The sequence below is a fragment of the Caenorhabditis remanei genome, chromosome X (assembly GCF_010183535.1).
Source record: "Caenorhabditis remanei strain PX506 chromosome X, whole genome shotgun sequence".
NCBI lineage: Eukaryota > Metazoa > Nematoda > Chromadorea > Rhabditida > Rhabditidae > Caenorhabditis > Caenorhabditis remanei.
In genome coordinates, this window is record NC_071333.1 from 7214477 (window position 1) to 7227802 (window position 13326).

Below are 13326 nucleotides of genomic sequence, written 5' to 3' on the forward strand. Positions count from 1 at the left end.
TTAATTAGACGTAGATGAAGACGTTTCCACCTTTGGTCTCTCTTTCCAGGTCGACCTGTAGTATATTGCAAAGTACGGCTTTCCGTGCTTTCTGATGATTTCGCTCATACAAGAAATTTTTGAGCAGCTGCTGTCGTTCATGAGGTAGTCATTCTGAAAATTATCAATTATGCATAGATTTAAAACCAAATGAATTATCAACTTACATTATGACGATCGATAACCGCCACGTAGTGAGCCGAGTGTTTGTCGATTCTTTCATGATGTACGACTCCTGCCAGGCGCCATTCACTCGATTTCTTGGTTTTCTCCAAGTTACCCAAGTCTACACACGGGTCAAAATCTGCGATTCGACCGTCAGCGTAATGATGAGTTATTGACGCCGAAATGAAGAACATATCCCCGAAGATGCACTTGGTAATGAAGCAGCCTTCAGACTCTCCCTGAAAAAGCATAGAAGTATATACATCATACCTTTCATGTGACTTACACATTTCTGACATGTTTTCTCAACTTTCTCGTGTCCCTGAAGCTTGTAAGTCATCAATCCGCCCATGGTAGCAGTAGTTTCATCATACAGGATAGGTGGCAACGAAATGCGAGTTTTCTAAAGAGAAATAGTGAATTGAGTTTTAAAAAATCTATGATCCAAGTTACCTTGTCAACGATGATCTGTGTTTCTCGACAATTGTAACAATGAAATGTTTTCTCTTCAGTTGGCATTGGGAAAGAGTCGTCGAAGTAGTTGTCTTCCAACAATCTGAAGACCACCAGTTGAGTATTTGTCGGTAATTCCTTCTATGTTATAAAATTACCTGTAAAAATCTTCCGCGTCTTCTTCCACAGTTCTCTCGTAGTTCATCACAAGATCCAAAAGATGCGAGCACTGGATGAGTGGCCAACAAACTGCGTATTGAGCCAGGATGCTTCTGATCTCGTGATCGATTGGCTGAAATAAACACTGTGAGCCAGATTCAACAGCTTCAATACTTACCGTAACCGGCACTTTAGTCTTCACATAGTCACAGAACGGTGGGCAAGCGATGAGAGCTTGAAGAGTCGCAATGGCAAAACATTCCTTTGATGGGTTATTCATGATCTGGAAAAAACAATGATTTTCAGTTTTTTTGAGTAATTATTTACCACTAAATGATTGATTGGAATCTTTTCAAGAATAGCAGCCACCAATTCTGGCGTGAACATCATTGCCACGAACTTCATAAGCTTTCTGTGGCTTTCTCCGTATCCCTTTTCATAATTTTTGACATGATCGTGCTCAGTCAACTCCAAAATATACGCTTTGATCTCATCGGCCGTCGCTTTCTTCCATCTAAAACATGTCAATGAGATTTCTTGTCATAGAATCAGTCATACCTAATTGCATCCAATTCCTTTTGGCTTGGTGTGAAAGCAGTCTCACAGGTTCCGTGGAACGCCAACATGGACTGAAATTTTTTGTGATTGATTTCTATTTATTTTTGGACAACTACCTAATTGTAAATTTTTTCTATTTTTTCCATAATCTGACTAATTACCGTTATCTCCCGGAAAATCTTTTGCGATGGAGGTTCCATAAGAGGAAATTGCAACGTGTTCCTATTCATTCCTTCAATACTACGTTAATTACTAGAATTTAGTAATATTTTGAAACGTCAGTTCTCGTTCGAGTTACCCACTGATAAAGCTTATTCCAGCAGAAATTTGCTCAAAAATATAAAACTGTTGAAATTAAAAACAACCAGAAAATCAATAGCCTAACTACCTCAAATTCTGAGAGTCTGGAATTTTTAATGACCTATTTCGCTAAGATCAAAAGATCAAAGTAAGTGACGTAATTTGGTCGCCTCCGTGTGTGGAACACGTGTTCACTGTCGGCACATTCACTTCTTCCACAAAAAGCCTCTTGGTAAATTCTTGGAAAGCTACATCTTTTGAGTACTAACACCTGCACATGTATTGGTACAGTACTCCCACACTATATACATAAATATATGCCTTTGATGTGAACCTTTGGCAACTAGACTAGAATGTTTTCACTCAATTGGGGACCTATTAAAAGGAAGAAAAAATATGAAAAAATGTGTTTTAAAGTAAGAAACTAACTTCTTCGGGAGTAGATGGATGAGTTTTGTTAATATGAGAGCTAAGCTTGAGCATGGCCATCTTGTTGTTCGCCGAGACGTTCACCTTACGAGAACGGAAGCTGGTCCCGACCCATCTTACCAACGCACCAAGAAGACGTCTGGAAATCAAACATAAATTATCTGAAAGAAACCGAGAAACTGCAAACTTACGGCTCTCGTGACGATTTTTCTTCTGATTGGCTTCTATCAGTGTTTGTGGTTCTCATAGGTTCTTCTGATCGAAGCTTATTACTAAAAGCGTCACAATTCACAATCGTATCAAAAGAATAAAAACGAACAGAGAGCGCAAAGCAATATATGACAGTGTTAATTAATTCAAATAACAGATATTGTTGAAACAAAGGTCAGTATGGAAAGAAGGAGAAGAGACCGAAGCGGCTAGAGATGTCTGCGTCTATCTGATGAAGAGAACTTGTGAACAACTGTTACCGCCCGCTGTCTTACACACCACGCCCATTTAATTTCTGCGGTTCAAAGTCGAAAGGGGAGGTAATGTTGCGGGAAATTCAAAAATAGGTTCGCAATGAAGGAAACGAAAGGAAAAACCCAATTTCCGGAGTCTATGTTGCGTTTTGTGGATGATTCACAACGCCATCTCTCTCATCGGTGCTCAGAAATATGGAAAAAAGCTATCTATTTTGAATAAGAATGGGTTGGCGCGAAGAGTATTCGTTCGAGTCAGAATTTCGAAAAGAAAAGATGAAAAATGAGGTGGGATGGTGAATAAACGGCACAAAAGGTTTCTCTACTCTATTCTTCTATCGCCTTGTTTGATCGAACGTTTTTTTTGTTCATTTCAGAATATGCCACTCAGGACCTACGTGGCAGATGATAGTTCGAAAAAGGTACTTTCCTTTTTTTCTCTCACAAAAATGTGACGTCCTAAAAAGAAAAGGGTTTTGTCAACTGAACTGATTGAATGTATCGCTGACCGATAGAGAGATGATAAAACCGTTCGAAAGGGAAGAGAAAGGGAAAAGTACTTGTCGTGCGGTCATTGCCTTGGCACGGCTAACTGTGATCAATAATTTGTCCGCACCTCGGACAGTCGTTTGTCTTCAATCATCATCTCGTTCGATTGACTTTTTGGTGTGACTGTGGAAGAGAGAAGGCAAAGGTGCACACCAAAAAGTGCGGCCGGAGTGGACACATCGAAAAGAAAAAGGGCGAGGGAGAGGGGCTCTCTTCTACAGGTTATTACACTTTCAATACATTATTGGTGGGAAAAGTGAGAAGAAATGAAGAAGATAGACGAGATGGAAAAGAAAAAGACAGCGGATGGTCGTCGTGGGTTCCCGAACGGTTTTTTGAGGAAAGAAGAGAGAATGTGTGGACGGAGAAGAGAGAAAAGACGAAGAAGTGCAACAGATAGGAAAAGAAAATGGAAATAAGCAGTGTTTTGTAGAAAAAAGAAGACGAAGACGGAGAAAAGGACAAAACAGTAGAGATGAAGAGATGGCAGTATGTCCATGTAGTGCCGAACAGTTTCTGGTATTTCTATCGGAGTGTAATGAGAAAGAAATTGCCGAGTATCGTTGAGTGTAATGAATTGTGTTGAAAGGAAAAGAGTTGAAGAAAACACCTTTTTCGATAACAATGATAAAAATATATGGTTGATAAGTTTGTAGTGTACCGATCCCTTGATTCTATATCTAAACAAGACGATCGAAAACCTTCATTTTTAGGCAACTTTCGTTTAAACAAGGAGATGCTAATTGTCACGCAAAGAAACCAGAACTTAAGAGCCCTGCTAATATACAACGGCACCATCATTAAGTGCAACCAGTAATCACAAAAAACCACATTTTGTTCAAAAAAAAAGTCAAGACAACGCACGCAATGTTGGTTGCATAGGATCAGGTCGTATCTGCTTCCATAAGTAACAATTTGTTCACTCCGAGGCAAATGTTTGAGACACGCCTCATAAAAATTAGTACGTGTATGTATCTTTGTCTCTCTTTCACACTTTTTCTCTTTATCTAAAAAGTAAAGTTAAAATTTAGCAGTGGATTAGAATGGCTAGACATGGAAAAATCATCAATTAGCGTTGTTGTAATCATACTCACGCGACGCCCTCGGAGATAGCCAAGAGAGAATAATCACGTGTGTTGTTGTATTTTCAGTTCTGGAATAATCTAAACAAACACCATCTTCGTTTTCTGAAAATCAGTAATTTTGAAAGACTTGTTTTATTGAAAACATATCGATCCGTAAACATTGAATGATTGATGATATAACAGTTGATCCATATCATTCTTGTGTTCTTATTCCTACACCTACACCTGAAAATTTGAAGAATCTGAAATTTTCTGAAATCAAAGAAGGCAGCTTTGACTTTTTCAAAGAATTTTATTCAGACATATAATAAAAAAATTTTTGGGGAATGAGGAGAAGGGGTCGTTTAGTCCAACCGGTATCCTATTGCAAACATGCACAGGGCCAGGATAGAAAGAGATTTAAAGAATAGGAAAAAATTGACAACTGAAGTTCCAAAAAGGGGGAGAGAAGAATCATTTTTAGATTTTCGAAACATGTGGAAAATTATTAAATGGTAAATGAAGGGAAACGGGAAAATATTATTTCAAATCCACACGAAAATTATTATGGAGATGAACAAAACGAAGCAGAAAGTTTTCTAATCATTGCTCAAACTGAGCGTAATGGAAAAACTAACAGTCGCTGAATACCGGGAAAACAAAAGTAGATTTCAGTGGGGTGTGGGGGGCAGAGAGATGACATTTTGAGATAAGGGAATACTCAAAAACTGCGGACTAGTGGAAGAAAGGGGAGGAAAATCAACTGAGAGATGCAAAGATCTGCCATTTAGTGGATACAAGAAAAACGAATAAAACTGTTGAATTTTTGGGAAGTGGGGGAGAGGAATAGGAACGTTCCAGAGGGGCAAGAATAATACGGAATTTTTGGGATAAACAGATACAATCTAGTCATGAACTTGTTGGAAAAAAGATACATTTAATCAGAAATTCGATGAAAAGTGGGGCGAATTTTAAACAAACCGGCAAAAATTTCGAATTTATAAAATATAGACTAAAATTCCGAGTTTAGCGTCATTCGAATGACCAAGTGATAGATTTTCTTGCAAGAATCCTTGCAAGATCACAGTCTTACAAGTGTTCTTCAGATAATCAGAAAATAAAAAGTTGAATGAGAATAAAAAATAAGGTAGATACAAAAACACAACAAAATAAGCTCCAAAAGGTACGTTCCATAACAGCCGAAAATGATCAGAAAGTTGAGAACAGGTAGTGTTGTTTGTCTTCGATTGTTGTTTTTTCGAAACAAAAGACTATTAGCTCAAAAAACTGGAAGCTCTTGAAAAGGAAAGGCAAGCAGAACGTTTCACAAGCCAACACACATTTTTGAAACAAAATCCGTTTTTTGTAAAGCAACCTTGCGAAAATGGATAAAAGTTTTTGTGAAAGGTGTTACAGACAGTTGGAACACATTTTGATGTGACAATTGCTTCAGTAAAAATAAAAAATTGGACAGTTTCAGAAAGAGAGAATAAAGTGGAAACCAGAAAAGAGAAGAGCAGGAAAGAGGACAGAAAAAAAAATCAAAAGAAAAGAAAAAGTGGTGGTGTGAGCGGATTTCGATGCTGGTGGAAGAAGCGGAGAGAAGAGCTGCACATTGATGGTCTAGTAGCGAGGCGGTAGCTGACCACTGACTGAAAACATTACAAGGTCAATCAATCATCCGACGACAGTTAAGATAGAGGTGGTGCATAGTGTTGATAGGACAGATTTGACAGAGTAATCACCCAAGCAGTTTTGGCAGTTTGCCCCGTTGTGTGCTTCTTAGTTAGATTCAACCCAACCAAAAAATTAGAAAAATTGAACACATTGAGATCTAAAAACAATTAAAAGTCGATAGAAAGATTGAGAAGTTTGAGTTAAAGCTAGAAAACATTATGTGTATTAAAAATGTATATGATTGACTGGATCAAAGAGAGTATATAAGATGAATCAAAACGTGTATGGGATGAGGGGCGTCCGGGATATAAACTCCGTACATCTAGAACGGTGGTGGCTGCATGTACTCACAAGAGACAGCTGGCACATATCCTTGAAGTGTCTGTAGAAGGTATGGATTGAATTGTTGAGCTGGTTGAGCGGCTGGTGAATACATCATGGCTCCGTTCTTGTCAATAGCTGGTCGCTTGACTGGGACACCTCCCTGAAAAAAAGATAATGAATCTCTGTCGAGCGAGAAAACTGGAAGTTTGATTGTCAATTATCCAAAAATAAAACAAAAAATGAAAGAAGCTTGCTGTTGTTGTTGTAAATTGAAAAGAGAGTTAAGTGAAAGGAAATTAAATGCGTTAAACCAAAAACAGGCAGCTTTTGAGATGAAGATGCGACTTGTAGTATACCAGATCATCTAAATTTTTAAGTGATAGTGCAACATTTATGGATGCCTAATATTTATATTTACTCACTAGAACTAGGTATTGCACATGACTATGTTAAATTAATGTTTTTAAAATTATAAAATGAGACCAAATACCCGAGAAAAGTCATTCCTATCCCAAACAGTAACATGCTTACAAACACTCCATTGATGCACATCAAGCAATGCTTGTTCTTTTTTTCATATAGGTATTCCTTTACGACTTTGATACTAGCAACATTCTGGGTGTCTTGAAATGTCTGATACAGAATTGGATGCATGTATTCATAATTTGTAGTGAGTTCTTGATGAGCAAGCAATCAAGAGCGCGACATGAGATTTTCCAGAATGACTGCCAGTACCAAAATCGTTAGTTTTAAGCTTTTAACCTAGCCTCAAAACTAATTAGAATGGAGGATAAGAGAAAAACCAAGTTTTGATTGAGAGTCAGATCAAAATAATAAATAGATAGAGGGATACCGCCAATGACAGCAGTTGGGAGTGAGCTGCCGCCAAATCGTTCCCATTTGAGTTCTCCTCTTCCAGCGCTCGTTTTCGTTGTAGACGAAGCAATGGTGAAGGCGTTGTCTGTTGTTGAGCAGCCACAGCAGCAGCGGCAGCAGCTGATGAGTTGGCGACGAATTGTGCCGAAAGCAATCCTCCGACGTTGCCAAGCAAGGCGGCGGTTTGTAGCTGCTAAAACAGAGCGCATGTCAGCCAAAGCGAGTCTCATGCGATATCACACTCCGGCGTTTTTAGTGATGAACGGTATTCGTTTTGATTTGTGTTCTCAGACATCCATTCCTACATTAGGCATATCGTTTATGCGTAATGTAAAACTTTTTTTCCCAAATTCAAAAAATAAACTCTAAAGCAACCACCCAGAAAAAAATGATGAAAATCAGGGAAGGGTTCTAGGATAAATTAACACAACAAATCATTGTTAAATCCCAACATAAAATTCATTCCATTCAGTATTTGGTCATAACCTTTTCTTAATGAAAAAATAAGCACTAATGACTTTTGTGGTGAATTTTATAAAACTCAATGAAAGGGATCACGGTAAGCATAGTAGAGGTGAAGCTTTTTTGGAAATGTCATTTTAGAGTTTAATTTGTTCACAAAAGCCGGGCATCGTGTGAGAGATTCAAATCAAATGAATAACATCCATTCCAGAGACACCGTGTGCAACATTCATCGCTTTTCATTTTTGTTTTTAGAAAAAATGATCCAGTTTCCAAAATTAACATGAGACGTGCTTTGAGAAGAAATAGTGTTTTTGTGCGTGTAAGAGAAGGAGCACAGCGAGCGAGCGTTCGCAACCGAAAAAATGATGAAGTGGGAAGAGGATTGGGGTGATTAATTAACAAAGGTGCTTTGGATAGAAAATGCATTGTTCCAAAATTCAATACGCCTTGTATTAAATTTTTGAATTTTGTAACATCACAAAATAGAAAGACATGCAGACAAAAAATTCGTTCAAATAAATTTTCAGTGAAAATAAGACCTCCCATTTTCCTCTTCCAACATAATTTTCTAAATTCGAAAGAAATCGGTGGTGCGAGTAGCAATACATAATGCAAGTGCAAAAGGGGTTCAAGCAAGATGTTACGGTACCTGAGCGGCGGCAGCTGCGTATGGATCCTGAAGAACTTGTTGGTACATCATTCCATTGTAGTATTGTGGGTAGATTGGAGTGTTTGGGATCAAGTTCACAGCGGCTGCCTGCTGTTGCTATAAAAATAAAAGTTAGAACTTTATAAACAGTATTCTTTTAGCCTACCAAGGCAATCATTGGGTTGACCATCTGAGTACCGGATTGATTAAGTTGAGCAGATAACAAATTCTTAAGTGCCAAATGATTTCTTCCATTTATCAATAGCTGATCTTTGATGTGTTGTGGAGGGTGAAGGTACTTGCATTTTGGGTTCTCTCGTGTACATCTTCCCTGAAAAAACTGAAATTGGTCCCCAATCAGTCATCCGTCTCCTCCTTTCTTTTTTTTTTGTTTTCCATAAAAAAGACAGAAGAGGAAAGAAATTGAGTGAAATTTCCAGTCCTCTAGGGAAATGGTCACCAGCTCCATTAAAATTTTTTGTTGCTCTGACCCGCGCACCAACACACTGTTGCAATTACGTTTAGCAATTCCAATTCTCCCAATTAGTTTCTGTCTCTCTAGGGAACATAACCTCAAAGAATCTAAAATGGAAAATCCCTAGAATGCGAAAGTTGAGATGTCAGTTTCAAGCATTTCAGCTTTCACAATCTTATCCCACTAAAAATCTCTATTGGATTGTTGTGTATTCACAAAATTATGAGAGCCTCTTTCTCTATCTTCTTTGCAAAAGATTCCAAGTAAAGATATGACATCGTCAGTCGTCAGTAGGGGAAGCCGAGTTGAATGGCCGGGTGTCCCTCGGCTCGTTTCCATAAACAATTCAATTGATATCGATGTTTTCCGGTGGTGTTGAGCAGCCGAGAAACCAGCCGACGACCCATCAAGACAACCAATTGAGGAACGATGAGCCATTGATGGTGGTGCGTCGAGCCCATTTCCCCGCAAACTACCCTTCCCTCCTTTTGGTGGCTTATTTCTTTCTTGGGCTTTCGTCTAACAGTTAATTGTGTTATCCTCATCCGACCTCCATCCTAATTCCCATGGGGTTCTATGTCGAAATACAACGTCGACATCGAAAAAGAAGAATAAGAAAGAGAAGAAGATGTAGATGCATGCAAGAAAATAAGCCCCCACCAACCCCTGGAGTATTCCACTCAAAATTCAGAAGTCGTCTAAAGTTTGGTGTCATCTGCTGAATGTCGCATATCTAACGGATAGAAATGACAAAACGTTTAACCCTACATTGAACATTTCCTCCATTTTCCCAAATCTCGAGGCGACCGTCCGGAAGACGTCATTCATCTGTCAAAACGTTTTGTTTCAGTATTTGGTAAAACTGAGATGTCCCTCGGGAGGCGTTCTGTAGTTCAATGAAAACTTGCATTACTCAATGTTCATACAGGAATGGCAAATGAGAAAAAAGAACTTTCTACTCAGCGGTCGCCGGTTCCCGATAACATAAACAATTTAGGAGTATCTTCCGAAATTTTCCAACTCTTCCATCCGGATGAGCATAACCACATCATCCCAGTCGTCGTATGTTTATAAACAATACGCTCACATAACTGAATAACACGAATGTATGTGTGTCTGTGTGGGAAGCAAATGCATCGTCGTCATGTGGTTGGCATCTTTCGATGACGAAAGTTTGAGCAAACTTGAAAATCAGCAAAAATGTCGAAAAAAGCAAACCTTTATACTGTCGTAGCAAGCAGTCACTCTCCCTTGTTGAACGTCGACATTAGGCGGAGGATGAGCAAATTTGCATTCTTGATCCGATCGGGCGCATTGTCCTCGCAGAAATTCGCGACAAACTTCAACCTGCAAAGTAGAAAAGTCTTTTTCGGGCGTTGTAATTGACGCAAAGTGTCCGACAAAAGGGCACGCTTTTGCCTGTAATCCTATTACGATGATCGTTTCATTTTTGCCCCTGTTTCCTTGTTTCTCGTAATCCGTTTAAGCCTGAGAAAATAGGACAATAGGAGATGAAGAATCCCTCTCAATGAACACCCGTTTTTTTGTCTTTAAATGGTTTCGCAATGACCGAGAAAACTTAATTAACTGGATGGCTAGTATAGGAGACGGCTCCACTTGTTTCCAATTCTTCCAATGTTTTTCACTTTCGAAATGAGCAACCTACGGTAGGAACTGGATGACCATGTATGGAAATTGGAAAGCTGAACTTGTGTGGCCTTGGAGTGGAAATTGGAATTAAAATGTAATGGCAAAGTTTTAAACTATCTAACTAGGTTTTGTAATCGTATGTTTTGATTTACGGTCAATCCGGCCTCTTTCAAAAAGTGTTTGTCAATCAAACGATCTCGGAAACAATTGCTTCAATATACGAACATATTTGAAGAAATGCCTCAAAGATGGCACACGCTAACCAAAAGCTCACAGAGAGTCATTCAATTCTTTTTCGTTCGTCTTACTCCAAAATGTCTTCCATTTTCTTTTCTAGTGGCGTCAAACGCCACATGAGCGCATCTTAATAACGTCTCCTATTACGTGCCCAGGGAAAAGCAAGCGGTCCCGTCCCTAAACATTCTTCTGACCCTTCTCTCCCAAATTCGTATTCATGGGAAAATTTAAATTTCAATGAATACTATAGCATTACTCATCAAACAAGAGCAAGATTTGAAAAGCAATCAATGTTAGATCATACCTGTAACCACCGACTGTCTTTCACATTGAACACTTGTGATACGAGATTGGCATTGGGTGTGGCGGCAAGCGAAGAAGCTACTGGCGTCGTTCCGGCGGCATTACTGTTCTCATCGAACATTCTGAAAATGGGGAAACAAATGAGAAATGAAATGAAACAGTTGACAAGTTTTCAATAACGTCGTTTCTGGAGAAAACAGACAAAAGCAAAAGGGGCGGCCAAACATAGAGCGGGAGACGTAGATGGAGGCAAACTGTTGAGTCAGAACTGTATAGTTATGTAGTTTTTGGCTCACTCGTTTTCTCACTACTCCCGCAAAAGGGAACTGTTATATGGGAAGAGATAGAGTGGAGAGAAATGAAACAAATATAAACTCAGAAGGTGATATGAAAAAAAAAGGGTTTCTGTTTGAATCGGACATGGCCTGAATGCGAGAAACCAGTTTCTGTTTTACCTGGCGTTCAACCCAACAATCAAACGAACGGAGAATACGAGAAGAAAAAAAGGAATAAATGAGGAATCGGACAAAGGTGTTAGATTAGGTTTATAAATTTCCAGTGGCGATGAAGGATAGGCAGACACTCATACGCCTAAAAAACAAATACTGAAAAATGAGAGATGGAAGAAATGTTTGCTGGAGGAAGGAGAAGGAGAAAAGGCGCTGGATGATTGCTGAGAATCTTTTTTGACGAGTCGACTTGAAAAGTCTAGCAGAGTCTCCGGAAAAGGCGAAGGGCGCAAACTTTTGAGCAAAATCTTAACGACTCGCCCATAAAATACGTCGTTTCGGCCTTTCTTGAAAGACCGACTGATATAGTGACGGGAAGAAGATGGGCGCGGGAATTTATATAGTGTTCGAGAGACTGTTTCGATTAAAACATTGGTCAATTTTGAGGTACGAAATATTACACTGTTTTGCAATAAGCGTGACCGTTCTTCTATTGTTTGTTTCATTTTTTGAGTGAAGACTGTAAAGTTAAGCAGAAAAATCCTTCAATTATAACTTTTCTCCAAAAGTTTTATTTTCTTCCGATGATGGGAACTGAAATAGAAAAAGGAAAAAATACTTGAGGCGTGTAGCGAGAACAGTCCTAAACGAGACAAAGTCTTCAATGTCAAAAGAAATTGGAGTTCGGAGAATGAGTGTCAAAATGGAGGTCTGTTTTGTCTTGTAATGACAACAAATGAATTCGTACTCCACAAACAAAAAAAAACCGGTGTTTCTGTCTGTTTTGCGGTTCTTACGGTTTTACGGGTGTTGGAAATAGTGACTGACATTACTGTCTACTAAGAAAAGAATGGTCGGTATATAATTTGTTTTCAAATTTACTGTCCTACAGCTTAGTAGAGTCTGATGATGATATAATCATTTCCTAGAATTAAAAAGCACAATTTTTAAGTTTCCTAGAAACACTTGTGTTTTTTTGTTTCAACCCGCTTCCCGCTGCTAGGTAACATTAAATCAGGCCAAATGTTGTCTTGGTGGCTGTCCTGTTGTACACAAGTATTTTTCTACTTCTACCGTGCTACTACTTCGCTTTCCCCTTTTGCGCCTCATCAATATGTTGCCGCAAAAAACAAGTTCTGCACTACTTTCAGTCATCTCCCTTACCTCACTACCTCACCAAATGAAAACTTGAACAATTTCGAGAGGATTGCGAAAAAGGATGAAGAGGTGAGTCGAAGGAACGGTTGTTATCGCATGGCGATGATGATGACTTTCAATTTCTCACTTTGACAATAAAGATGATCCAAAAACTTTTTCACCGAAAAGTGACGAGGCACCGCGCAATTCATCATTTTATGTGCGTTTATGCCGACGCCACGGAGCACACCCCCAAACATACGGACGAGAGACAAACATGTATATGGAGCTCCAAAAAGGCAAGAAAGAAGAGGAGAAGAGAAATTGAGATGGAATATATAGGCTTTTGGACGCCAAAAAAAAAGACACAACACAAAAAAATACAAATATAATAGAGCAGCAGTATACTGAAACGGTGCTCCAATATTTATGCAGTTGTTACTGTGGTAGGACAAGCGGATGCTTATTTCTTTGTAGGATGATTACATAAAACATGTACTGAATAGATTGTCCGTATTTATACTAAAAACACCAGAAGAGGACAAACAATTCGTGAGATGAAAAAATTAGAGATCGAAGGCAATTTGCAAATTGATGCACTCACTATACTGAGAGCATAGACAACTTTTTGGGTTAAGAGTTTATTGGCTCAAATCTAAACTCAAATGACCACAGATGGCGTTGCCGTCAAAAAGCTCCCAGCAGCCCTACTAGATCTGGCACATCCTCCCTAAAACCAAAGCTCCGCCTTTTTAGTTACAGTAGCCGTGAGGGCAGAGAGCGTTGGAGTGAAATAGGCACAACTAGGGAGGACTTAGAGGCGGGGACGACAACGACTTCGGGAGGCGGGAGTAGAGAAGGGGCGTGGGACGAGAGTAGCCAACGAGATGAGCAGTGGGCAGCT

At 39.1% G+C, this 13326-nt stretch overlaps 2 protein-coding genes across 2 annotated transcripts; both read right to left on the minus strand.

The window, feature by feature from the left end:
* On the minus strand, nucleotides 1-2350 carry GCK72_023380 (uncharacterized protein; the record flags this gene model as incomplete). Its single annotated transcript, XM_003106727.2, has 10 exons — nucleotides 1-153; nucleotides 207-443; nucleotides 491-607; nucleotides 658-760; nucleotides 816-949; nucleotides 995-1099; nucleotides 1144-1330; nucleotides 1375-1445; nucleotides 2104-2242; nucleotides 2295-2350. The coding sequence occupies 10 exons, from the start codon at nucleotides 2348-2350 to the stop codon at nucleotides 1-3; spliced, it is 1302 nt and encodes a 433-aa protein (XP_003106775.2).
* Nucleotides 2351-5803: 3453 nt separating this feature from the next.
* GCK72_023381 (uncharacterized protein) lies at nucleotides 5804-10957 on the minus strand (the record flags this gene model as incomplete). The annotated part of the gene is made up of 7 exons (XM_003106639.2): nucleotides 5804-5832; nucleotides 6209-6341; nucleotides 7035-7250; nucleotides 8172-8288; nucleotides 8338-8502; nucleotides 9865-9993; nucleotides 10838-10957. 7 exons carry the CDS (start codon nucleotides 10955-10957, stop codon nucleotides 5804-5806), a joined length of 909 nt encoding a protein of 302 aa, XP_003106687.2.
* Between the last annotated feature and the right edge of the window lie 2369 nt (nucleotides 10958-13326).